Here is a 27,088-nt window from a genome sequence, read left to right as displayed (position 1 = left end):
ATGTAAAACCCTCCATACTGGTTTCACATCACTGCCCACAACTAGTTCTTGTCTCCACACTTTGTCAACTTTCCCACCCAATTTCCATTTGTTCAGTGCTTTCACTCAACAATAATACACAGTTTTTTTCCCCTTTAAGTGTGTACAAGTCCACATATTTACAGTCAATCACATTTAATAAAGGTCCTGAGAATCTATCCAGATTTGGAACAAAGCCCAGCTCTGGAAATGGATCATTTTCATCAGGAGTGTCCACTCTGCCACTGTACTCCTGCAGCGTCTTAACCTCCTCCTCTGTCAGTCTCTCAAACCACCTATTTAAAATGTTCCTGGTCTGTCCAATAGATCTCTGCCCGAGAAGAGAATCCACATCCTGGGTGTCAGTTAGTCCAGGACCAGCTACATACACTATTCTCCTCACAGTGACCACTCCAGTGGTACATAGTGTGCTGGTGGGACCTGGTGTTGTGCCACCTTGAACATCCATTCTGGCCCCATCAATGAGTGGCTCTTCAAATAGCCAGTACAAACAGCTTGTAGACTCCAGTCTCTTCCATTTAAATAAATTCCATGTCTTTAATACACTCTTGAAGCACCCAATGTACCTTGTCCCAGAAAAAAAGCCACTAAGATGGCTTGACGTTTTTTGTGTTAGGCCTTTGTGTGGCTCCATGCAAGTCATCCTATGCCACAGAGCAGAAGCTATCTGGTTATTAGTTACTAGTGTCCTGCTTCTAAAGGACAATTGTTGCTTCAGCCGTTTCCATTTATTTAACCTTCCTTCAACTTTCTCTACCACACCCTCCCAGTTCTTCTGGACTATGGTCACATTGCCAAATTACACTCCAAGATATCTGAAACCATCCCTCTTCCATGTCAACCCCCCCGGTAGACTTGGCAGATCCCCCTTCAACTCCCTACTGCCAGTGTGTCACTCTTTTTTTCCAATTGACCTTTGTAGCTGATATGGTTCCAAAATCTTTCCCTCCAGTATTTGTATCTCTCCCACGTTTCAGACAAAACAATGATATCATCTGCATAAGCTGATAAAATGTCTTTTTCTAAAATCCTTTAAAAACCGACCTTCAACTCTATCCCTTACATGGGTTTAATGAATACAACATCCCTGAGAGTGAACAGCCCTTTCTCACCTCCCTATGCACTTTGAAAGGGGCACTTTTACCTCAATTAACTTTCGACACACTCTCGATGTCCTGGTACAAAATCTTGATCATAGCTATAAGTCCTGGGCTGAGACAAAATTCTCCAATGTCTTCCAGAATTAAAAGTGCTCAACCCGCCAAAAGCTGTTTCCTGGTTCACAGAAATAAGACCAGTTTCAAAGTCCAAAGAACTAGAGATGTTCAAGACAGCTTGAATTAAAGACACGTTGTCCAAAAAGAGCCTACCAGGCACACAGTATGTCTGATCTTGGTGAATTACTAAGTATATCATCTCTCTCAGTCTGTTGACCAGCGCTTTGGACAGGATTTTATAGTCCGTACAGAGAAGAGACACAAGACGCCGGTGTTTGATCTCTTGTAGATCTCCTTTGTTAAGAGAGCTATTACTGCTCTCCTGCACCTTAGCAGTAGCAACATGTCTGTAAGCCTCTCATTAAAAACTATCAAAAGACCTTCACCCATCTTCCCTCAGAACTCTTTATAAAACTGCTGGAATCCAGTCAACGCCAGGGGTATTTCCCCCTTCCATGCCCTGCAGGGCTGTGAAAAGTTCTTGTAGCACCAGTGGCTCTCCCAGCTCAGCATTCATTTCTTCAGGGACTCTGGGAAAATTCTCAGGGACTTTGGGAAAATTCTCACAGAAGTATGCAAACAGTTCTTTGTCTTCTTTCTTTAAAAAAAAACTTGAGCGGTCAGAAATTAGACAAATTTGTCATCAGACAAACAAGCGTGGGTTAAAACGCCAGGGTGCACGGGACTCAGGTCCTCCACCTACTGCTAAATCTAAAGTCAGTGGGGTGTGGTCTGATATGACAATAGAAATTGAGAACATGAACGAACAGAGGGTATGAGTCTATTGTCGAGGAAAAAGTAATCAATGCGGGTGTAAGCATGATGGACAGGGGAGAAATATTTCTACTCCCTACCTGTGGGGTTTAAAAAAAAACGCCAGGAGTCTGTAACAGAATATTCCTGAAGAAAAGCTTTAATAACTTTAGACGATTTAGACGGATTGCTAGGTTTATTGGTGGACCGATCTAAAGGACCCAACCAACAGTTACCCCCCCCCCCCCCCAGGACTAGAAGGTGTGAGGACATATCTGGAAGCTTAGGGGGAAAAAGTGCGAAAAAAGTTATTGTCGTCCCGATTTGGTACATATACTTTGGCAAGAATCAACTTCGTATTATAGACGCTTCCAGTGACGATAATATATCTACTATTGGTATCTATGGTGACACTGGTGGAAACAAAAGGTACAGATTTGTGTATTAGAACAACAGCGCCTCTAGCTTTGCTTTGGAAAGCGGAGTGATATAATTGGCCAACCGAGCCCTTCCGCATCCTAGAGTGATCCGAGACCTTCAAGTGAGTCTCCTGCAAGAATGCAACCTGAGCTCCCAAATGCTGGAGATGGTGGAGCGCACTCTACTACGCTTTATTGGTTGATTTAGATCTTTACAGTTCCAGCTAGAAAGCTTAAGTGTATTCCCAGCTGACTGCCCTTTTACGTTAGACTGTTGGGTCACCCTTTGAAAAGAGAAAAAGTGAATATCGCACTTTAAGTACCATTAGAAGACCAAACGTAACATACATGACAAAGAACAAGAACAAGTGAACTAATGAACTTTCTCCCACCTGCTGAAGCATCTTCCCAAACAAGACGCGCACACCTCCCCCTATACAAGCTCCTGAGTACTTCCTAAGAAACATATAAGACCTAGTAGCCAATTAAAACTCCATCCAAGCCCAGGTAGTGACAATTATACAGTAGTAAACAAATACGTTTTAAAAAAAAGCACACCCTACCAATACAGGCAAGTTAAATAAGCTGTGTTAAACCAAAAACACAAGCAGCATGACAGCTTGTGGCCTACAGTGTTTCTCGTAAAAACCAAGTGAATAAAATTTTAAAAAAAAGATAATAAATAAAACTCCTCCTCAAACATACATAGAAGGTTATAGACTGGATATCATTGGGGGGGAAATGAATACATCCTATATGGGAATTGTTTTGAAAAGGTTCAGGATATTGGGGGGAAAAATGAATACATCCTATCTGAAAATTGAAAATCCTATGTGGGAATTGTATTGAAAAGGTTCATTTAACATAGGTTTACGAATATTTGCTGTCAAAGAATATTTGGGTAGAGGTTAAGTGTTAGCCCCATCGATTCCGTTACTCTGGGTTGGAGGGGCGGCCCTCTCCCTCAAGTCTGTGTTTACAAAGTCAACCACAGCAGCTGGATCAGTGAACTTGTGGATAGCTCCACTTGGTAGAGTGATCCTAAACTTGGCCGGGCAGAAGAGGCCATATTTAATACCTGGGCAGGAGTGCAGTAGGCCTTTACTGTTTCCAAACTCTGAGTATTTCTTGGCCATGGATAGGTCAAAGTCAGGGAAGATGGAAAGTCTCCTGCTTTGGTGCGGGAGAGGGGCAGCTTCCCTGCCCAGCGCATGATCTGTTCTTTGACGCGAAAATAGTGAACTCTGATGATAAAAGGTCATGGTGGGCCCCCATGCATGGACTTCTTTCAAAGGGATCTGTGGGCGTGGTCCAAGAGGGGCGTTTCATCCAGGGTTAGCATGTCCTGCAGAAGTTGAGTAATGAACTCTTTCAGGTGGAGACCCTCCAAACCCTCTGAGACGCCCACCAGGCAAATGTTATTGTGTCTTGACCTTTCCTCTAGGTCGTCACATTTAGCTTGGAGCACTTTAACTTCACCTTTAAGAGTATTTATTCACTGTGCTGCCGAGAATAATTAAGTCATCACTGCAGGTGGAAGCTGCTCAACTATCTGAAGGTCCTTTATGGCAGAGCCCTGCGAGTTCACTGTTGTCTGTAATGTAGCAATGTGTGGTGATACACAATTGAGGGTAGATTCACCAGGGGCTGCTGCTCCTTTAAGGCAGACGTTCAGAGTGCTGACGTAGGCACTGCTTAGAGTTTCCGGGGTGGAGCCATGTTTGCAGCAGCCTAGCGGTTAGTTGGTTGTCATGAGAGATTGTGCTGTATCGGTGTCGTTTTGTGTGGCGAGTAAACGGAACTGACTCGACTCGATCCGTCCGTCTCCTCATTCCTGCACTCCCACAAATAGATGATTTTAGCCCATCTTTTATTAAAGTCATTTCTGAGCAGTGTTTTGGAAAATATGTCAATTTTTGAATCCAGTTTATCGTATGTGTCCCGCTTTAGTCCTTCAAGTGCTTTGGTGAACGTTTCCAGGTTAAGTGGCGCGCCCTGGTCATTACAAATCTCCTCGCCTCTTGGCGAGTCGTTTTGCGAGGTTGGTCGCTTGAGCAAGGTTGGGGCTCCGCCGAGGCCCGCCTCCGTAGGGTTCCTTGCAGGCGGACTCTTGGAGATTTCTTTCTTATCACTCATTTTAGCAATCTATCAGTCGGCCTGCAGGGTTCTGTTTATACTTCTAAGAACACAGTCCGATAGGAATGGTCAGTTTACAGACCAGTTGGTAAAGCTGACTATATTTACGACAGTAGTGCCATTAGCGGCAGAGTTAGCTAGCAAGCGATGTTAGCGGAAGTGCTAGCAGGGAAGTAGCGTCTTTATTTAGCGTCGCAATTTACTCGCTTCTTCTTCGTTTTGGAGGGAAACGTGACATAAGCTTCCTCCGCGAGCAAAACAAATCCCGACGTGACAGGAAGTGACAGGAAGTGTATTCGTGAGGGTCAACTGTGTTCGCAGCTCCCGTCAACGCCGGGTGACGTTAGCTGGCTCAGGAAAGTCCAAGGCGTCATCTGCGGCCTGCTTCGGTAGTTACTCAAAAGTGGTTTACAGCCATTAGTTGTCGTTCGAAAGAGCAACGGGAGTCAACAGATACTAATAATATATGTTAATTGATGTTGATATACTTTAATGCTCACCATAGGGGAATTACGCTCGGCATTTAACCCATCCTAGCCGTGTAGCTAGGAGCAGTGCAGCATCGGGAACCAGCTCCAGTGCGTCTTGCCCTGCCTCGGTCAGGAGCACAGACAGGGGTATGAACCCTCACATGCATGTATTTCTGATGGTGGGGGAAACCGGAGCACCCGGAGAAAACCCACCGCAGACACGGAGAGAACATGCAAGCTCCACACAGAGGACGACCCCCAAGGTCGTCCTCTGTGTGGAGGGGGTTCGAACCCAGGTCCTTCTTGCTGTGAGACGACGGCGCTAACCACCGTGCCGCCGTAAGGTAGTACTTCCATAAATTAAGGTAAAACTGCTTTAAATTAAATAACTTTTGCCATTACTTGGCGGTGCTTAGGGGAAAGTGTCCTCATCCATTGTGCTCAACAGCGCCCCCAGCGTTTGCCTTTTCAAAGCTGTCTACAAATATGACCACGACATTGCTCATTGGAGCAGCAGACTTAACGCTGCGGTAACCCAGAAACTGCCCTACGACCAAAGAGCAGTCCTCCACTGAACAAGGGACAGCCAGCACCATCTTAATGCCGTGCTTCCTGCTCAGTTTGGTCAGATCCAGATCCAGCACGCCGACCAGCAAATGCTGGGCGACTACAAACACACACAATACCCCTAAAAAAACTCCCTATATACATGCCCAAAATAAAACCCTACATTACACACTATTTACAATATTTACAAGGAACGATAAAGATAGAAAAAAAGTTTGAAAGTCACTCCACTGACACGCTCTGCTCACCCCCATCCACTCAGAGAGAGAGAGAGAGAGAAAACCACCCAGTTTAGACAGGAGCTGATCTGCATTCCTAAAGGCAGGGCTGTTACCTCAGCAGGCCAGCCCGCCGCCTAGCCCTGTGTGCCAGGCCAGGCTGGCTGAGGTCGAACCTGTCTGGACGTACAACATGTCCACCGTAGGAGCCAGATTGGGTCATCTAGGAAAGTGTGTTCAAGTGTGGGTGCGGGCCTCTGTGTGCGCTTGTGTTTTGACTTGATGTTAAAGACTATCTACAGACAAGCATGACCAAGCAGACAGAAGGAGGGCGGGGTGGTGTGTGTGCATCCACGTAAGGGGGTGGGGGTTTTAAAGATAGCAGAAACTATTTTTAAGACATGAAGTGTCACATACCAGCCATGTGCAAGACTACCCCTCCCCCATCCTAACCCCACCTTTCTGTCTGTTATGAGGGGGGGGGGTCATGGGACAGTGGGTGTTCCCTCTGAGATTATGACTGCCTACACATGTGACCATGCATTTATATACAGCACTGTTTTTTCCACTCAGTGAGTCATCACAGTACCATTTGAACACAGTGTCTGTTTCCAAAATGGATTTTCTGGAAATAAATATCCACGTTTTGATTTACATGTAATGCAAATTCAGTGATATGTCGATATCAGCTTAGATGCCATCCCTTGAGCATCATCTTGAACCCCATATCTCTGCTACACCAACCCGCTGTAATCAAAACAACAAGTCCGCCAACCCATAAGATCACATAGCAGGTCGTTTGTCCTCTAATACGACCCACAGGAGCGTTTCCTCAATTAGCGCCCCTACCGGCGGCAGGAGATTTGTCACAGATACTTTTCGCCTCTGTGCATTGTGGGTTTTTAAAACAATGTGAGAACAATAGAACATGTAGTCAGTGCGTTTTTGTGTTGTTTTGCTGTCTAGTATAGTAACTAAGATTGCTATTGGCAGTATGTTTACCTATGGATGACATCATAAGAGCTAACTTAAGTTTAGCCAAGAGTTAGAAAGTCAGCTAGCGTGGACGTTATAACCGCCATGTGACATTAAACTTTGCTTTTATTAATATTCGTTCTCGTGAGAGCTTATGGAAGGAGATGCTTATTGTTGCAGGAAAATAACGTGTTATAATACGGAGGACCACGAGGAGGTATCTTAAAACGTAACTATAGGTCGTAATAAGCTGCTTGTACACACGACCTATGGGGTCGTTTTTCGGTGGAGGACAGTCTCGATCAAAACAGTTTGCCCTGCAGCGGTTCTCCTGCAAAAGGAAAAGTGTTTATCAGAGCGCTTAGTAGGAGTTTGCTTCCTGTCGAAGATCATATTGGCGGTGAGCAGCTCAGAGGATCACCTCAACTACCATCACCTGGTTTGATTTCCCTCTCTTAGTGAAGTTGCATTATTCTAATATCACACAAGGTGTGGTGGGCCCCCCATAAACCCTCTCCTCATATGCTCCGTCTTCCTCTACCACACCGATGGCAGGGGAAAGAGTGGAAATGAGGGGGGAGTTATTCCATCCATCCATTATCTGAACCGCTTATCCTGCTCTCAGGGTCGCGGGGGGGGGGGGGTTATTGAGGAGTTTAATTTATTACGCTCCAAGAAAAAAAGGGTGGAAGGGGAGCTAGAGAGGAGATATGTGTCGACTGGGGCCTCATTTGGTGTGTGTGTTTTTTCTTTCCGCGATGTAATAATGATGTTTGTGTCGATGGTCTTGGTCATGGTGGACTGGCAGCATAATGAGGAGCAGAAGACTGAGGAAGTAATTTAACGTTCCGGCGTATAGTATGGCTGACCTTCAGATCTGGAGGATGGAGTGGCTGGTGGGGGGTGGGGGAGTGGGGGGATTCTGGTGCCTGTTATGGCCGCATTTCAAAGTCCCTCTCTGATGCGGCTCTCGCTCCCATATGGAACCGTTTACTGGCCGTGCCTTTGCAGGAAACAGGAGAGGAATAGAAAACGGCAGAAACGAGAGAAGGACGGAGGAGAGGGACGACTTTAAAGGCTCAGAGACGTCAGACGATGGACGAGAGGGAAACTGGATTTCAATTTGGAAGAATGGAGAGGGGGAGGTCTGTCTAAGACAGTGCTGATAAAAGTTGTGGGGGAGATAGAGCAAGAGGGAGACAGAGGGAGAGAGGGAGACAGAGGGAGAGAGAGTATCAAACAGCAGCAGTCTGTTGTAACAGGATAAGAGAAACGAAAGGAAGGGGCAACACAAATGAAAACAGTCCACTTTTTAGAGCTGACTCCTGGTCTCCGAACACTTCCCATCATGGGGATTTATACTCCCTCCACCCTTCCTCTCTCTCTCCACCTTTCCACAAACTGGCGGGGAATGTGTGTGTGTGTGTGTAGGTGAGGAGCTCGGCCCTTGTGTTTTCCTTAACCACTGCTGGGATGGCTCAAGTCAAGTCAGTTTTATTTGTATCGCCCATTATCACAAATTACAAATTTGCCTCAGGGGGCTTTATAGCAACATCCTGTCCTTAGATGCTCGTATCAGATAAGGAATAACTCCCTAAAAAAAACTCTAACAGGGAGGAAAAAAATAGTAAGAAACCTCACAGAGAGCAACAGAGGAGGATCTCTCTCTCAAGATGGACAATGTACAATGGATGTTGTGTTTACACAATTTACTCAATACAACACTGAAAGAGGATAACAGACTTATGATGGAATTATAAGGTATATGAAGAATTTGATGAGGAGGATGCCAAGCAGTGTCCCAGGACCGGAGCCATGTGACCACCATCACCATGTAGACCTGACAGGAGGACAGACTACACATGCACACAAGGAGACTCACATCACACCATTCACATACACGGCAGAAGAGAAAGGAGAAGACATCATTCAGAGAGAGAAGAGACATGTGAGAGAAGAGAACAGTTTGCAATAGTCAATAATCTATATGTTATAATCAATAATTTATACGTTATCTCTTCAGCAGAACAGTGCTTGGTAAATTAATTGAGACGGAAACCGACCCGCCATGCGGCACAGGTCAAGTACTCAGGTCAAGTACTAAATTTAAAGGCAATTCTAGGCTAAGGCAAAAATATGAGTTTTAAGTTTGGATTTAAAGGACTCAACAGACTCTGATTTATCTGATGGCAGCAGGCAGGTTATTCCACAAGAACGGGGCCCGATAGGAAAAGGCCCTGCCACCAGCTGACTTCTTTTTAACTTTGGGTTCACACAGGAGCCTTGTATTTTGGGAGTGTAGAGCTCAAGATGGAATGTACAGTTTAAGGAGATCAGACAGGTAAGATGGGGCAAGCCCATTTAGGATTTTATAAGTCAGCAGAAGCACCTTGTATTCTGATCTAACGTAATAGGATATAATTTGGCAAAAAGGTTAGATATAAAGAGAGAAAAGTAGAGGGCCAGGAACCGAGCCCTGAGGTATGCCATATTTAAGGTCAGAGAATTTTGATGTAATATTATTATAGCAGACACAATGTGTTCTTCCAGATAGTAAGGACTTAAGACAAGAGAGAGGGTGGCACGTTGGCACAGTGGTTAGAGCGGTCGCCTCACAGCAAGAAGGTCCTGGGTTTGAGCCCCAGGGTAGTCCAACCTTGGGGGTCATCCTCTGTGTGGAGTTTGCATGTTCTCCCCGTGTCTGCGTGGGTTTCCTCCGGAGGCTCCGGTTTCCTCCCACAGTCCAAAGATATGTAAGTTAGGTGAATCGGCCATACTAAATTGTCCCTGTGTGTGTGTGTGTGTGTGTGTGTGTGTGTGTGTGGTGGGGGCTCTGTGATGGCCTGGCAGCCTGTCCAGGGTGTCTCCCTGCCTGCCGCCCAATGACTGCTGGGATAGGCTCCAGCATCCCCACGACCCTGAGAACAGGATAAGCGATTCAGATAATGGATGGATGAAAGGACAAGAGAGCTAAACCAGAGACAACAACATTAAAATGTGTTTTGTCTAATAGTATACAGTGATCAGTGGTGTGAAAGGCTGCACTGAGGTCCAGTAGTAGAAGCAGAGAGGAGGAATCAGAGAGTCCATAGCATGCAGACCATCATTCACCACTCTGGTCAGAGCAGTTTCAGTGGAGTGACAGGCCCTGAAAGCCGATTGAAAAGGTTCATATAGATAGTTTTCTTTTATATGAGTCGAAAGTTGTTGATACACAACTCTCTCTAGTAATTTAGAAAAAAACGGAAGATTAGAGACTGGTCAATAGTTATTAAGAGACCCTGGAGGGAGGTGCAGTTTCTTAAGTAGAGGTTTGACAACAACTGTCTTAAAATTGCTTGGAACAGTGCCAGTAGTAGGTATTAGATTAAAAATGTCTAACATTGTAGGTCCCAGGAAAGGCCAGAGGTCTTTAAAAAGTTTTGCTGGTAAAGGGTCAAAGAGGCTTTGAGTGGCTGTTGCAGCTAGAAAAGCACTCCATAAAATGAAACTTGATTGGTTGATTGATAGGAAAGTAGTTAGTTTAGAGGCTGACATGAGCTTAGTCAAAGTGTCAAAAGAGATAGTCTCAAAACCTGTAATAACAGGGACTGTCAGTGACTCATTGTATTGATATGAATTTGGTAAGACAGGATCTGCAGGAATAGCTGGAGTTGAATTAATTTTGTTTATGATCTCATCAACCTTATTACAGAAAAAGTCACAAAACTCATGGGCCTTGAATGGTGAGTATCTTATAGATGGCTGATTTTTAGTAAATTTAATTAGTATTAAAGACACATATGGGATTATGTTTATTTATATTGATTACGTGAGAGAGAGATACGGTGTTTCTGCAGCAGATAAAGCATGCTTGTATTTTAATAAACACTCACGCAATGATAGGTAAAAATCATCCAATTTTGATATCACCATTTACACTCCTGCAGGTACGCTTGACAGCACGTGTCTCATCATTAAACCAGGGTGTAGGCCTCCCAAGTTGCCCAGCTCTGGTAGTGAGAGGTGCAACTAAATTGAGGAGGCTAGAGAGGGCCACATTTAAGTCACTAGTGATATTTTCAATTGAGTCAGTCTCTACAGTGCAAGGAGCCAAGACTTCAGGCAGTTGCTGGCCAAATTCAGCTACAGTGGACGGACCAATGTGGCGAATGACAATTACATCTGTGCCGACATTAACAAGACAGGCTTCAACTTCAATGAGAAAATGATCCGACACAGCCGATGTGGTTGGCAAGACGGTCAGGTCAGAAACAGCTATCCCTTTAGATACAACTACTGCAACAAGTTGACTCTTGAACAAACTGAGTGAATCAAAAAGCATCAAAAGTAAGCATCAAGCCAGTATCAAGTATCAAAGTATCAAGCCAAGAAGGCTCCACTTAGAGGATCAGCAGCCTTATTCAGATGAGTATTGAAATCACCAAGAATTAGAATCTCATATGAGTAACAAGACCTGAGATAAATTCTCTAAATTCTTCAAGAAACAGTAAGGGCCAGGAGGTCGATAGAGTCTCACAGATGGACTAAGCAGTCTGTTCGTGGCTGGGTGAGATAGACTATGTGGTAGACTATGTGGCTGAGGGAGGTAGACTAGTATAAGAGCCTCTAAAGATTTTAATTTAAATTCAAGCTTGGATATTAAATTGGAAATAGAATTAAATATTAAGACGATACCCCCACCTTGATTTTTTTGCCCAACCTACATGGGCATAAGTATAGTCAGGTGGGGAAGCTTCATTTAAGGGAAGAAAAACATTTGGTTTTGGGGCATCCAGGTGGTGTGGCGGTCTATTCCGTTGCCTAACAACACAGGGATTGCCGGTTCGTAATCCTCAAGTTAGCTCCGGCTTTATTGGGCGTCCCTAGACACAATTGGCCGTGTTTGTGGTTGGGAAGCCGGATGTGGGTATGTGTCCTGGTCGCTGCACTAGCGCCTCCTCTGGTCGGTCGGGGCACCTGTTCATGAGGGGGAACTGGGGGAAATAGCGTGATTCTCCCACGTGCTACATCTCCCTAGCGAAACTCCTCACTGTCAGGTGAAAAGAAGCGGCTGGCGACTCCACATGTATCAGAGGAAGCATGTGGTAGTCTGCAGCCCTCCCCGGATCGGCAGAGGGGGTGGAGCCACCGGGACGGCTCGGAAGAGTGGGGGAAAAGGGGGAAACACATTTGGTTTCAGCCATGTTTCACATAACCAAATCATATCAAAACTACATTCAAGAATCAGATCATTTATTAGTAAGGCTTTGGTAGACAGGTTTGGTTTGATCGATATTTATGAAAACAAATTTAAGCGTCTCGTTAAAGTGGTCTGTAGTAGGCAGAACTTTAGAGCTACCAATACATGAAATATTAACTGGAATTAGACGCCTTGTATTATTAGTTGACAAATTTGAAGACCTACGCTTTGAACGATGTGTGGTCACACCTTTGATGACATTAGATGTTTGGTTCTGTAGGTTATTAGGTACTTCGTTGCACATTTCACCACCAACAACAATGATTATTAGATTATTGTGAGTCACACATTTAGGAGAGGGGAGCTTGGGAGCAATACAGCAGTGTAGGGAGACAGTCCCAATATTATAGACCAAGCTGTCAGTCTGATAATCTATACCAGACATGGGCAACTAGTGGGCTGCGGGCCGCATTCGGTCCCCATCCTCACTCAATATGGCCCGCAGGTCAATTTCCAAATATCAATAAAAGCCCCTTTCACACTGGCCAAAAAAACCCGCTAACATCCGCCTTTGGTGGTCAATGTAAAGGTGTACGATCGGCATTCACTCCCGGGTCAAATGACTCTGCAGTAGTCACGGGTATTTATCGGCTCCACCTCCGATCGGCATTGATGTAAACGCGACACCCGGGTGGACGCGCTAATTTGCGCGATGATGTAGCGCCATTGTCCGCGCGTCATAAAATCGCGCCCGCAAATTGAGGAAAAACATTCATTGTTTGTGGGTACAGCGTCTTCGTTCAAGCAGCGTTCGAACATCGTTCAGTCTGTGTTGAGCCTACAAAAAGACTCACTGGCCGATGGCTAGGGTGCTGGCCCCTTTGGTCGAGCGGTTAGCGATGTCACTTCGTGGTACAACACAACCTTGGTTCGAATCCCGCAGCGGGCGGAAATGTGTTCGGTTACATTGGTGGCAGCGGGGGGCGTCCGGAAGCGTGCAGATCCTTAGAAGTCTATTCGGAGCGCGGGAATAACAAAGCGCGATGGCGCGCTTTCGGGGGAAGGTGGCTACTGAAACTTACAAAAAAACTCACTGGCTGATCGCCAGGGGGCGGCCTCCCTTTGGTCGAGCGGCTAGCGACGTCGACTCGTGGTGCAGTACACCCCCAGTGGAATCCCGCAGCGGGCGGAAATGTGCTCGCTTACGACACTAGGCTGAGTTCTAGTCACAGCTAGAACGAGGAACGAAAGGCTGCCTACTGACACAATAGTCGTTTGAGAAAGAAAATTAAGCACAGAAAATGGCGAAATCAGTAGGAGAAAAGACGAAGTTAGAAGAGAAAGGATAAACAACATTTATCGAGCTCACCAAGGCGGAAGCCGGAAACGGCTGGCCGTGACGAGAAAGGTCTGCGTCTGGTGACGTGTCCTCGCAACCCGGTCCGTTGCGGAAACCCGGGTTGTTCAACGCATGCGCGAAAATGCGCCTACAAGCTGTCGCCGTTGTCGTTTCACGTTGTTGAAAGGCGTCTTCTCCACCCTGAAACCGTGGATTCTCTTGCCTCGTAAGAGAAACGTCCCACAGTTCCGTAAACTGCTTCGACTCACTGCCGACACGACGCAGACGCATTTTCGCGCATGCGCTGAACAAATCGGGTTTCCGTAATGACACGCAGTTCTTAAGAAGAAGCAATGCCGGGAGTCTCATTTCCTTCTACTCACCACACGCACACGCACATGCACACGGACCACCCGACGCTTTACAGATTCCTCTCTCGCTATCTCCTGCATCGCTCTTCCCACTCTCTCCCATTCCTCCTGCCTCAGATCTGTTTTCCTCTCCCACACACAGGCCTTTCCACTCTGTCAGCTGCTGGCTCCACTGTTTGCTTTTTTACCCCCCCCCCCGCGCGTAAATTCATGGCATCCTGGAAGAAGTTGGAAGCAGATATGAGGGGAAATATTAAGTTTAGGTTAAATTGTTGTTCAAGGCAAGGTCTTTTTTTTTCATCTGGGGCCATCGGAAATTCAAATTGGAAACTAAAAAAATACAAATTACCTGACTTGGAACGAAAACATATACTCGTTGAAATACAGAAAATTGGATAACAGCAATGAAAAAGACTTAATTTCATTTCTCCGTCCCTCCTTTCTCTCGCTCGCTCGCTCGCCCTCTCTCTCTCTCTCTCTCTCTCTCTCTCTCTCTCTCGCCTCAGTTTTTAATCAAATTCTCCTTATCGGCACGACAAAAACGGTATATTTGTATTTCCAAAGTGCAGTCAACATAAATATTAACAGTAGACATGAACGAGGAAAAAACAGATGAAAAACAACATTTATTCATTCATCTTCAGTCGGGTCGCGGTGGCAGCAAGCTAAGTAGGGCACTCCAGACGTCCCTCTCTCCAGCAATGCCCTCCAGCTCCTCCTGAGGAATCCCAAGGTGTTCCCAGGCCAGACTGGACATGTAGTCCCTCCAGCGAGTTCTGGGTCTACCTCAGGGTCTCCTCCCAGTTGGCCGTGCCCAGTAAACCTCCAAAGGAAGGTGCCCAAGAGGCATCCTAATCAGATGCCTGAGCCACCTCAACTGGCTCCTTTCGATGCGAAGAAGCAGCGGCTCTACTCCGAGCTCCCTCCGGATGTCCGAGCTCCTCACCCTATCTCTAAGGCCGAGCCCAGACACCCTACGGAGGAAACTCATTTCAGCCGCTTGTATCTGCAATCTCACCCTTTCAGTCACTACCCAAAGCTCATAACCATATGTAGCCGGGTGGTAAATCTGTTAAATACGTTAAATGATTTTCCACTTAAATTTAGTATAGTTTAACTGTTAATATATGTAATTGTTACACTGTCAAGCCATGTAAAATGTCATTTGATGTAGTTAAATTGTGAAGCAGATTGTGAGTGTATTTTTATAGTTTTGGTTGTCATTGCATGTTTTGACCAGTAAGTGGCAGTGTTGCGGACTTTTATTGTAACTCCGTGCAAGTTATCCAAGTGCATCTTGGGTATTCTTTCTTTTTTTCTTGTGTGGAGCACCTGAAGATTGCGGTGTGACGGTGCTCTGACTCCGCAGTAAGTAAGGGTAAATATCTTGTGAAATATACCTGTAACATTATTCCAAACAATATTGTATGTCGGTAATTTGACAAGATGGTTTGATTTAGACGCTACTGGAGTTGATGTTCGGTGATTTTGGGCGCGAGCCGTCGACCACTGTTCGCCATTGCAGGCATGACAAGGTAATGTTGGCGTGAATAAAGCCACACCATGCCATTGTATTTGGGATGTAAAGGTTTTATATGCATTTTAATTCTGTTTAAAGGTAACTGACATAGTGAGAAGTTGCGCGATCTTCAGGTGCTCCACACAAGAAAAAAAGAAAGAATACCCAAGATGCACTTGGATAACTTGCACGGAGTTACAATAAAAGTCCGCAACACTGCCACTTACTGGTCAAAACATGCAATGACAACCAAAACTATAAAAATACACTCACAATCCGCTTCACAATTTAACTACATCAAATGATATTTTACATGGCTTGACAGTGTAACAATTACATATATTAACAGTTAAACTATACTAAATTTAAGTGGAAAATCATTTAACATTTAACAGATTTACCACCCGGCTACAATGTCGGTAATTTGACAAGATGGTTTGATTTAGATGCTACTGGAGTTGATGTTCGGTGATTTTGGGCGCGAGCCGTCGACCACTGTTCGCCATTGCAGGCATGACAAGGTAATGTTGGCGTGAATAAAGCCACACCATGCCATTGTATTTGGGATGTAAAGGTTTTATATGCATTTTAATTCTGTTTAAAGGTAACTGACATAGTGAGAAGTTGCGCGATCTTCAGGAAGTTCCACATGTCTTTGTTAAACCCTGTTTAACATACATAGTCCACTGCCGTATTTTGCACCGTATGTTGTATGTTGTATTTATTTTCCTTTTAAAATCTTTTCTGTTAAACTTGCCACATCTGTGAACATTTATGAGCTGTTCGCTCGAAAGACACAGGAATTTATGCACTCAGTAAAACGATCTGCATTCGAAGGTTCAAACAATAAAATTAAAGCTACAAGAACCCCGGAAGTAATTGTGTCCTGTGTGGTATCTAATTCCACGGGCTACACATAGGTGAGGGCTGGGACGAAGATTGACTGGTAAATTGAGAGCTTTGCCTTCTGGCTCAGCTCCCTCTTCACCACAACGGTCCGGTACAACGTCCACATTACTACTGATGCTGCACCAATCCACCTGTCAATCTCTCGCTCCATCCTACCCTCACTCGTGAACAAGACCCTGAGATACTTGAACTCCTTCACTTGAGGCAACAACTCATCCCAGCCCGGAGGGAGCAATCCACCATTCCAGAAGAGAACCATGGCCTCAGACTTGGAGGTGCTGACTCTCATCCCGGTCATTTCACACTCAGCTGCAAACCATCTCAGTGCACGCTGGAGGTCGCGTTATGATGAAGCCAACAAAGCCACATCATCTGCAAAGAGCAGAGAGGAAATTCTGAGGTTCCCAAAACGGAGACACTCCTCACCTTGGCTAAGCCTTGAGATCCTGTCCATGAATATCACAAACAGAATCCGAGACAAGGGACAACGTTGGTGGAGTCCAACAACCACCGGAAACGTGTTTGACTTTGTGCCGAGAATGCGGACACAGTCCTCACTTTCGTTATACAAGAACCGGATGGATGAATGAAAAACAACAATCGGCTAAAATAAGAACAATCTTGATATAAAAAATAATAATAACAGTGATCACAGAAATATCAAAATACTTGAGTAATATTGTATTATAGTACAAAATACATTCAGGTGTTTTCTTCATATCTGTTTGTACTGTGTATGTATGTATGCATTCGTCTGTGTGTCCATGTGAGTTTTCAAACTTGTGTGTATGTGTGTGTGCACGCGCGCGTGCATTGGCTATGGCTTGCTGACATATTGGTTGGCCACCCGATACGGTGTCCTCTCAGAGGAAGACCTTCACTTTGGAGCTGTCAAGTCAGTCTGGTGAATTGTTGTGTTGATGTTTCAAATTTGTCAGAATATCTTTGCCTTGTGGTTTTGAGTTTCTCACATCTTATGAGGAGGTGCATCTCTGTCTTGACCTCACCTGTTGTGCGGTGACCCAGTATTCTCCTTACTTTTGGTTATCATTAATTTTTCCCCTTCTTTTACGACTGGCAGTTGATTGCCACTTCGCCTGGACTTGGTTTGCATCTGTCTCTTCTTAAGAAGAGAGAGAATATTGTGGCGAATTCAGGGGGCAGCCGGGAAGCGAACCCGGGGCGACTGCGCTAACCATTCGACTAAAGGGTCCGACCCATTAGCCAACCGGCTAGTGAGTCTAGTCATCCGTGGTCGTTATACTACCCCCCTCCTTCGAGAAGCACGTCCCCGCACTTCAGCATACCAGCTCCCTCACGCCTCTGGGTGCACGTGCTTCCAATGACCTCACGGTCTCACCATCCCACTTCTGACACCAATGCAGTGAATTCAGGGGGCATCCTTGAACCGCCGCAGCTGGGACGTGAACCCAGGTATCCCGCACCATGGGCAACTGCGCTTATCAGTCGACTAAATGGTCCGACCCATTAGCCAAGGGCTAGCGAGTCTACTCATTCATGCTCGTTACATGACCCCCCACCTTCAGGAAGCACGTCCCCGCGCTTCAGCATACCAGCTCCCTCACGCCTCCGGGCACATGTGCTTCCAATGACCTCACGGTCTCACCATCCCACTTCTGACACCAATGTAGCGAATTCGCGGGGGGGGGGGCAGTTGGGAATCCGCCGCAGCCGGGACGCGAACCCGGGGCGACTGCACTAACCAGTCGACTAAAGGGTCCAACCTGTTAGCCAACCAGCTAGCGAGTCTACTCATCTGTGATCATTACAACATATAAGGGGAGTGGTGTGTACGGAGATATATCATTTGTCTGCGTAGTTTGCAGCACAATCACAAGGCATCTCACAGTCACCAATAGACAAACATGCACACGCACACACGCACGCACACGCACACCTTGCAACAGATTAAGTACAAAAAAGGCTTTCGCTTCTTTATTCCAACATTCCTGAAAGGACTACGCTCTTCTTTATTTGACTAGCTGGTTTACTCGAGACAGTATTTTGAAAGCAGTGTTGGTCTGAGATGAATGATGATGACTGGAATCTCTCTCTCTCTCTCTCTCTTTCTCTCTCTCTCGCTCTTGCTCTCGCTCTCTCTCTCTCTCTCTCTCTCTCTCTCTCTCTCTCTCTCTCTCTCTCTGTCTCTCTCTGTCTCTCTGTCTCTCTCTATCTCTCCACCCCCTCTCAGGTTCAGGAGTCCGGTCCAAAGCGGCACCAAGCGGTGGTTTTGACAGGTCAACACAAAGTCACAGATACGGAGATCCAGTTGTACCAGCGGGTTCTGGAACAGATGGGCTACGAGGTCAGCCTGTCCCGGTACGCCGAGACCAGCGGCGCGCTCCGGTCGCACAACGGTGAGAGAGACGGAGGGGAGTAGCGGCTAAAGGGAGGGAGGGTGGAGATGATGCGAGGGGAAGGGCAGAGACTGGAAAGAGGAAGGATGGAGCAGGCTGGTGCACACATACACACCGGCTATTACAGCGTTTTTTCCATGCACACAGTACAAACTGGTTACGAGGGACGAGCACATGTGTACACAATGGATTCATTCACTCTACTATGTCATGATGCTGGCACTGATGCAGCGACACACACACACTTACACACACAGACACACACATTGGTGTGTGTGTGTGTGTGTGTGTGTGTGTGGAATGGCGGGCGGAGCCGGAATGCTTGTGTGCAAGGCAATGTGTGTTTGTGTGTGAAGCTGGGTAGGTGGTGCAGGGTTAAAGCATGAATTGTTTTAGCAGCCACCCTGAATCCCCACTAACCCTGCAGGTGGAGCAGCTCTCACTGATCCTACACCCCAATATCACCCCAGGGTCCAGAGGGGGGGGGGGGGGAGAGAGACAGAGGGAGGGAGAGAGGGAGACAGAGAGAGGGAAGGAGACAGAGGGAGGGAAAGAAAACAGAAGGAGAAAGAGATTTTGATTTTTAAAAGGTAACTTTTTTAAAAAAATTACAATCATATTCAGAACACAAGCAAATAAATAGATATTTAAAAATAAAAGTAAATCACACCAATTCTCCAGAAAAAAACAAGTTGGTTGTCTTTTACTGAGCACAACACATCCCCATGAGCCCAGACAACACTGAATTGCTGGATAGCTTTCATTTCATTTCATTTCATTACATTACATTACATTACAGTCATTTAGCCGACGCTTTTATCCAAAGTGACTTATAATAAGTGCATCATTTAACGTAGGAAATCAGGAGAACTACTAGTCATCAGAGGTCATAAGTGCATCTAAACAAGCATCTAAGAGCAAAACCAGGGCTAAAGTAAAAGCACAAGAAAGAGATTTTTTTTTAAATGAGTGAATACAATAAGTGCTAAGAACAAGTAACAGGGGAGTAGTTCTTACAGAGGTGAGTTTTCAACCTGCGCCGAAAGATGGGCAGCGACTTGGCTGTCCTGACATCAGTGGGGAGTTCATTCCACCACTGTGGGGCCAGGACCGAGGAGAGCTGGGACCGGGTCGATCGGCAGCAGGGGCCTCTGAGCCACGGGGCAACCAGGCATCCCGAGGCAGCAGAGCGAAGTGGTCGGGTGGGGATGTAGGGCTTGATCATGGCCTGGAGATAGGAAGGAGCTGCTCCTTTCACTGCCCTGTAGGCTAGCACCAGAGTCTTCAACTGGATGCGAGCAGCTCCTGGGAGCCAGTGTAGGGACATGAGAAGGGGAGTTATGGGAACTTAGGGCGGTTGAACACCAGACAAGCTGCAGCTTTCTGAACAAGCTCCAGATGTCTGATGGCTGACGCCGGGGCGCCAGCAAGGAGGGAGTTGCCGTAGTCCAGCCGGGAGATGACCAGACGTACTTTTGACTTACTCTTGTTTAGACATTTAACCATCATTCCATATAGTAATTTACATTTTTCCTCTTCTAAATGTAGAAAAGTACTTCCTTTCTCATCTAAAAAACAACCTGAATAGTCATCAAAACTGGGGCGAATACTTAAACAAGGAAAAGGATCATCTGTATAAGGCGCGATCAAACCATTGCTGTATTCATGTAACAGGAGGCACTCATGCCCCATCAGACAGCTTCTCCAGTGTTCAAGCAGCTTGCTGATGATCCTCACAGAACGCACTCCCAGACCAGCCGCAAGAGCAGCTGCATTGCTCAAGTCAGGTCCAACAGTGTTCACCACCAATTCAAGGGTTAGAAAACCTGCTCTGCAAAACACTTCTGTGACTGCTGATCCTGCCCAGCTGGGAGTGTTCAGACGTTCTCCATGCTCCACAGGCTCCCTCAACAACCAGTATAGGGAGTCACTTTGCATTGTCCTCTCTTTAACCACCATTTTCCACACTGTGAAAACTCTGTGGTAGAAAGGTGGCAAGGTTTGGAACTTCGGAGTCTTTAAATCCATGAGGAACGGTGAGTCATGCAGTCCCAGACCACCAAACTGCTGCAAAACTGTGCGTGCCAGTGGTCTCCACACCAAGTCTTTTGGGCCATAAAGCAGTCTCTGGATAAATTGAAGGCGGAACGCAGCACCTCTACTGGCCAAATGTACAAGTCCTTGTCCTCCTTCCTCCTTTGGCAGAAAAAGAACAGCCTGGGGAATCCAATGTAATTTATCCCCCAAAAAATCAACTAAAACAACTTGAATTCTTGAAAGTAAATTTGAAGGGGGATCAACACAAACTAATCTGTGCCATAATAAAGAGGACCCTAGATTGTTGATTACAAGTGTCCTCCCTCTGTAAGACATGCTTAGGAAGAGCCACTTCGATTTTTTAAGCCGGCCTTCGATTTTTTCTAAAACATTCCCCCGGTTCTTTTCTAACACAGATTCTTCACCCAAAAAAACTCCCAAGTACTTCATCCCTCCTTTTTTCCAAGTCAGCCCTCCCGGTAGAACTAAATTGTCTAGGGGCCTTTTCCCAACCATCACAGCTTCACTTTTTTTCCAGTGTACTTTAGCAGACGAAATACTATTGAAAAGATCTACAGTCCCCTCCAAGATATCGATATCTTTCTGTTTGTTACTCAACACCATAACATCATCTGCGTATGCTGAGATTTTTACAGCTGAAGTACAACCTGGGGAAAAAAACACCTGAGAGTTATTTTCTGAGTTCGTGAAGAAAAGGCTCGATGGAAAGGGGGTACAGCATCCCAGAAAGTGCGCATCCTTGACGTACTCACCTATGTACAATAAAAGATGCAGCCAAATCACCATTGATTTTAAGTATACTCACAATGTCACGGTACAGTACCTGGATCTTGGCTATGAAACCTGGGCTGAACCCAAAAGCATTTAGTGTCTGCCACAGGTACTTGTGTTCAACCCGGTCAAAAGCCTTTTCCTGGTCTATGGAAATGAGACCAGTATCTATACCCAATGAGCCAGAGATTTCCAAAACGTGCCCAATCAGGATGATATTGTCACTTATTAACCTGCCGGGCACACAGTAAGTCTGGTCAACATGAATGGCCTTACTCATCACCTCTCTAAGTCTAGAGGCTAAAACTTTAGAGAGGATTTTACAGTCCCCACACAGCAGAGATAAAGGTCTCCAGTTCCTCAGGTCTTATAGCACTCCCTTTTTGGGCAGCAAAGTGATAACTGCCCTTCTACAGCTCAGCGGTAGTTGTCCTTTGCACAAACTGTCCTGAAGCACCTCCAGCAGATCTTTACCCATCACAGATCAAAAGGACTAAAATTCAACAGGCAGTCCATCAATGCCAGGTGCTTTACCATTGCCCAGGCTCATGAGAGCAGTATACGGTTCATTCAGAGACAGTTCTGCATCCAACACCGCATTCGTATCAGCGTCCACCTGAGGTAGCATAAAAAGAACTAGCCAACTCTGAATCCTCCACAAATTCACTTTTAAACAGTTCATCGTAGAAGGAGGTGGTATATCTGCGGATCTCAGGGGTTCCCGTTATCGTGGTTCCATCTTCAGAGCATAACGAATGAATGATCTTCTTCTGACCATTCCTTTGCTCCAAACGAAAAAAAAAAAAAACTGTGACGGGTCATCCATTCAAGACACATTCATGAAACGTGAGCGGACCAGAGCTCCCTGTGCTGTAGTGCCCAACAGGTTGGCTAAGGCAGCCTTTTTAGCTTTAAGGGCTTCAATAGGCCCCTGATTTCCTGTAGAATCCACTAAACTCTGTAATTCCACTACTTCAACCTCCAGTTCTTTAAGAGATCTGGTAATGGTGCTTAGTGGCATTGTGAGTACACTGCTGACATAATTGTTTTATTTTGCTCTTTCCTATTTCCCACCATCGCTGTACTGAAGAAAAAAGTGGTTTGGCTTTTCTATGTAAAGCCCATAGAAATTCGAAAGCCTCTTTGAAAGATCTATCTTGCAAAAGACCAGTATTAAAATGCCAATATGCACTCTGTACCTTAACATTGTGAATGAAAAAGAGCACTGAACAAGACAATGGTCAGAAAAACCAACAGGAGTTATTTGACATGATTTAAAGACACCAAGATTATGTTTAAAACAATAAAAACGATCAAGTCTGGCCAGAGATAACAAATTGTCCTTGGAGTGACTCCAGGTGTACTGCCTGTCACTCCTGTTAAAACCTATCCAAACATCCTTTAGGCCATGGGTTTCAATCAACCGCTGAAGTTTGGCAGATGAAGCGGGATGAGGTTCTAGATGGTTCCTGTCTAGTTTGGCATTTTCCATACAATTGAAATCTCCTCCTAGAAACAAAAACAAAAAAAATAAAATCAGTATAGTTGTGAATTACATCACATAAGATGTTCAACAGTCCCATTCTCTTTATGCCTGAAACTGGGGCATAAACATTCGAAAAAAAATTTTTTCACACCTTCATGTTGTACCGTGACTTTTAGAATATGACCACACACTATTTCTTCCACCTCAGAAGAAGAGGGACTGAAACTCTCTGAGAAAAGCACACCAACGCCACCGCTGTTAGTTAATTTATGGCTTAGGATGACCTCCCCAGGCCGCTCCTTCTTCCAGTCACGGCGTCACTGTGAGTTTCTTGTATAAAGACCACATCAAACTCCTTCATTTCTACCAATTTGAAAAGAGAAGCTCTTTTCACATCACTCCTTGCTCCACTTATATTTAAAGACTCTATTTTCAAATCAGCCATGGAAGGGAAAGAAGTTGTCTCTGCAACAAGAAAAACACACCCAAACAATACGTATGTGGAATCAATTTTGTCTTAATCGTCATGGATTAGTTGTGCTTTGACTTTAGTTGTAATTTTCTTGAGCTGGTAAACCTCTTGGTCACTGAAAGCCCCCTCTTCCTTCCTCAGCCGTGCCACAGACCTGACGAAAGACCTCAAATCAGGGAAGAACTTTTCGGTTTTAACCTCCCTTTGCCCTTTAGTTTCAGTTGAAAAATTCCTTATTTTCTCAAGGGGATAAAAGAATGGTTTCATCCTCTTGTGATGGTGTCCACTCTCATTCCTCATCCGATGAATCATCCAACACTTTCTTAGCCTCGGCACCACCCTGCTCTTTGTCAGACATGTTCCTGTTACTACGTTCAGCTGTTAGACCATCCTCCCCCACAGACATGTGTTCATCTAACAGTTCCTCACTGACCACACCTTCCACACTTTGACCCCAGTTCGTTTTATCTTTGTCGCATTTCTTTTCCTCTGTCAGCTTACATTTTTCCGGTGTCTCTCTGGTCTGGGCATTATCGGCATCATGTGCACTCTTAGCTTGGTCCTGTTTCTCAGTCTGCTCCCTGTCCTGCATGTCTGCCTCGGTCTCCTCTGCTTTCTCTGCAGACTGCTGTGCACCGGGCGAGTCAGACTCGGCTTCAGGCTGCAGCGCTTCAGGCGGGTTTGAGCCGGTCTGCTCTCCGGCCTCTGGGCAAGACCGAACCCAATGTCCTTCTGCACCGCAACCGAAGCATTTCATCGTCTCAGAGGTGGCAAACACATTATAACTAAAACCGTCCACTCTGAAAGTGAAGGTCAGGTCTAAATCGCCCGTGCTGTCCTTAAGGATAATGAAGACCTGTCTTCTGTGACACACAACATGTCTTAGCTTTGGCGACTTGGACCCCAGCAGAACCAGTTTAATGGGGGACACCAGCTGCCTGAAACGTGACAGCTCCATGGCCAACACTTCATTTTTGATAAACGGAGGTGCGTTTGAAATATACTGCTCAAAAAAATAAAGGGAACACCTAAAAACACAATATAGATCTCGATGAATGAAATATTTCAGCTGAAAATCTTTATTTATTAGACAGAGGAATGTGTTTAGAGCAAAATAACCGAAGAATGATCAATGGAAATCAAAATCATTAGCCCATTAAGGTCTGGATTCAGAATCATACTCAAAATCAAAGTGGAAAATGAGAACATAGGCTGATCCAACTTCTGTGGAAATTCTTCAAGACGATTCAAAATGAGGCTCAGTAGTGTGTGTGGCCTCCACGCGCCTGTATACACTCCCTACAACGTCTGGGCATGCTCCTGATGAGACGACAGATGGTCTCCTGAGGGATCTCCTCCTAGACCTGGATCAGGGCATCGGTCAACTCCTGGACAGTCTGTGGTGCGACATCGCGTTGGCGGATGGTACGAGACATGAAGTCCCAGAGGTGCTCGATTGGATTCAGGTCTGGGGAATGTGCAGGCCAGTCCATAGCATCAATGCCCTCGACATACAGGAACTGCTGACACACTCTGGCCACATGAGGACGAGCATTGTCATGCATGAGCAGGAACCCAGGGCCCACTGCACCAGCATATGGTCTGACAATGGGTCTGAGGATCTCATCCCGGTACCTAATGGCAGTCATGGTACCTCTGGCTAGCACGTAGAGGTCTGTGCGGCCCTCCAAGGATATGCCTCCCCAGACCATCACTGACCCACCGCCAAACCGGTCATGCTGGAGGATGTTGCAGGCAGCAGAACGTTCTCCACAGCGTCTCCAGACTCTCTCACGTCTGTCACATGTGTTCAGTGTGAACCTGCTCTCATCTGTGAAGAGCACAGGGCGCCAATGGCGAATCTGCCAACCAAGATGTTCTCTGGCAAAGGTCAATCGGGCTGCACGGTGTTGGGCTGTGAGCACAGGCCCCAATTGTGGACGTCGGGCCCTCATACCATCCTCATGCATTCTGTTTCTCACTGTTTGAGCAGAAACCTGCACATTAGTGGCCTGTTGAAGGTCGTTTTTTAGGGCTCCGGCAGTGCTCCTCCTGTTCCTCCTTGCACAAAGGACCAGATAGCGGTCCTGCTGCGGGGTTGTTGTCCTCCTGCGGCCCCCTCCATGTCTCCTGGTGTACTGGCCTGTCTCCTGGTACCTCCTCCATGCTCTGGACACTGTGCTGGGAGACACATCAAATCTTCTTGCCACAGCACGCATTGATGTGCCATCCTGGATGAGCTGCACTACCTGAGCAACTTCTGTAGGTTGCAGACACCGCCTCATGCCACCTCTAGTGGTGAGGGCACTAGCACAATGAAAAACTAACCAAAGATCGGCCAGAAAAGATGAGGACAGGCAAATGGTCTGTGGCCACCACCTGCAAATCCATTCCTTTTATAGGGGTTGTCTTGCAAATTGTCTAATTTCCACCAGGTGGAAATTAGACAATTTACCAACAGGTGAAATTGATTCACAAATCAGTGTTGCTTCCTAACTGGACAGGTTGATATCTCAAAAGTGTGATTGACTTGGAGCTACATTGCATTGCTTATGTGTTCCCTTTATTTTTTTGAGCAGTGTAGTTATCTTTTTAGCCAGGTTCACCAGCGGGAGAACAGGGGTGAAAGAATCGCGAATCATGACGCCTTTTTCCACCACCTCGTCAACTGTGGCCATGTCATCTGGGAAAATGACAACAGCTTTGTTCATGTGAGAAGCAGACTTCACACTTTCAGAACCGGCAACCTCTCCGACAGCATAGCTGGCCTCCTCCACCCAACAGCATAGCTGGCCTCCTCCACCTGACAGCAAAGCTGGCCTCCTCCACCCAGCAGCATAGCTGGCCTCCTCCACCCAACAGCACAGCTGGTCTCCTCCACTGAACAGCATAGCTGGCCTCCTCCACCCAACAGCATAGATGGCCTCCTCCACCCAACAGCAAAGCTGGCCTCCTCCACCCAACAGCATAGATGGCCTCCTCCACCCAACAGCAAAGCTGGCCTCCTCCACCCAACAGCATAGCTGGCCTCCTCCACCCAACAGTATAGCTGGCCTCCTCCGCTGAACAGCATAGCTGACCTCCTCCACCCAACAGCATAGCTGGCCTCCTCCATCGAACAGCATAGCTGGCCTCCTCCACTGAACAACCGACACTCAGTAATATTTCAACCGCATGTCAGCGTGTCAGCTTCTCCAGCTCTGCACTACTACTGACAACGGGCATAGTGCCTGGCTGCCAACCGCACGACCAAACTACACCCAAAAAAATAACCACCACCACCTAATAACAACAAACAAAACACGAAAATAAACACAGAACAGAAAGATAAAGCATAGAATTCTCACTCACACCAAAGTGAAAAACGCTGTCACTCCGTTCACTGACTCGCAGTTCCACTCACTTCTGCTTGAGAGAGGGGGGGGGGGGGAGAGACAGAGAGAGAGGGAGAGGGAGAGAAAGGGAGAAGGAGAGAAAGGGGGAGAGAGGGGGGGAGAGAAGGGGAGAGAGGGAGGGAGCAAGAGGGAGGGAGTGAGAGGGAGACTTTTTTGTTTACTTTCAACAATACTTTAATAAAAATCACAAGAAAATGACAACACAAAGACCAGCATGGTCAGTAGCATCAGATTCACAGGAAGTAGATAATGTCAGGACTCCCCAAGACCAGCTCATCATCCACAACACAGCAAAGCACATCTTTACAACACCACACACTGCCAACACTTCCCAGACCATCCATCGATTTGAAGCAGCAAAAATCTACTTTCAAATGAGCTCTTAACATTTTTATAAACACACAAACAGCAGCA

At 46.1% G+C, this 27,088-nt stretch overlaps 1 protein-coding gene across 1 annotated transcript in view; it reads left to right on the top strand.

Moving 5' to 3' along the window:
- cped1 (cadherin-like and PC-esterase domain containing 1) overlaps positions 1–27,088 on the top strand; it is a 147,798-nt gene that overhangs the window by 13,632 nt on the left and 107,078 nt on the right. The window contains exon 2 of the mRNA XM_056276721.1: positions 18,327–18,492. Coding sequence (XP_056132696.1) covers positions 18,327–18,492 — 166 coding nt within the window. The remainder of the gene's footprint in view (positions 1–18,326; positions 18,493–27,088) is intronic.

The sequence above is a fragment of the Lampris incognitus genome, chromosome 3, assembly GCF_029633865.1.
Source record: "Lampris incognitus isolate fLamInc1 chromosome 3, fLamInc1.hap2, whole genome shotgun sequence".
Taxonomy (NCBI): Eukaryota; Metazoa; Chordata; class Actinopteri; order Lampriformes; family Lampridae; genus Lampris; species Lampris incognitus.
This window is presented reverse-complemented; position numbering and strand designations above follow the sequence as displayed.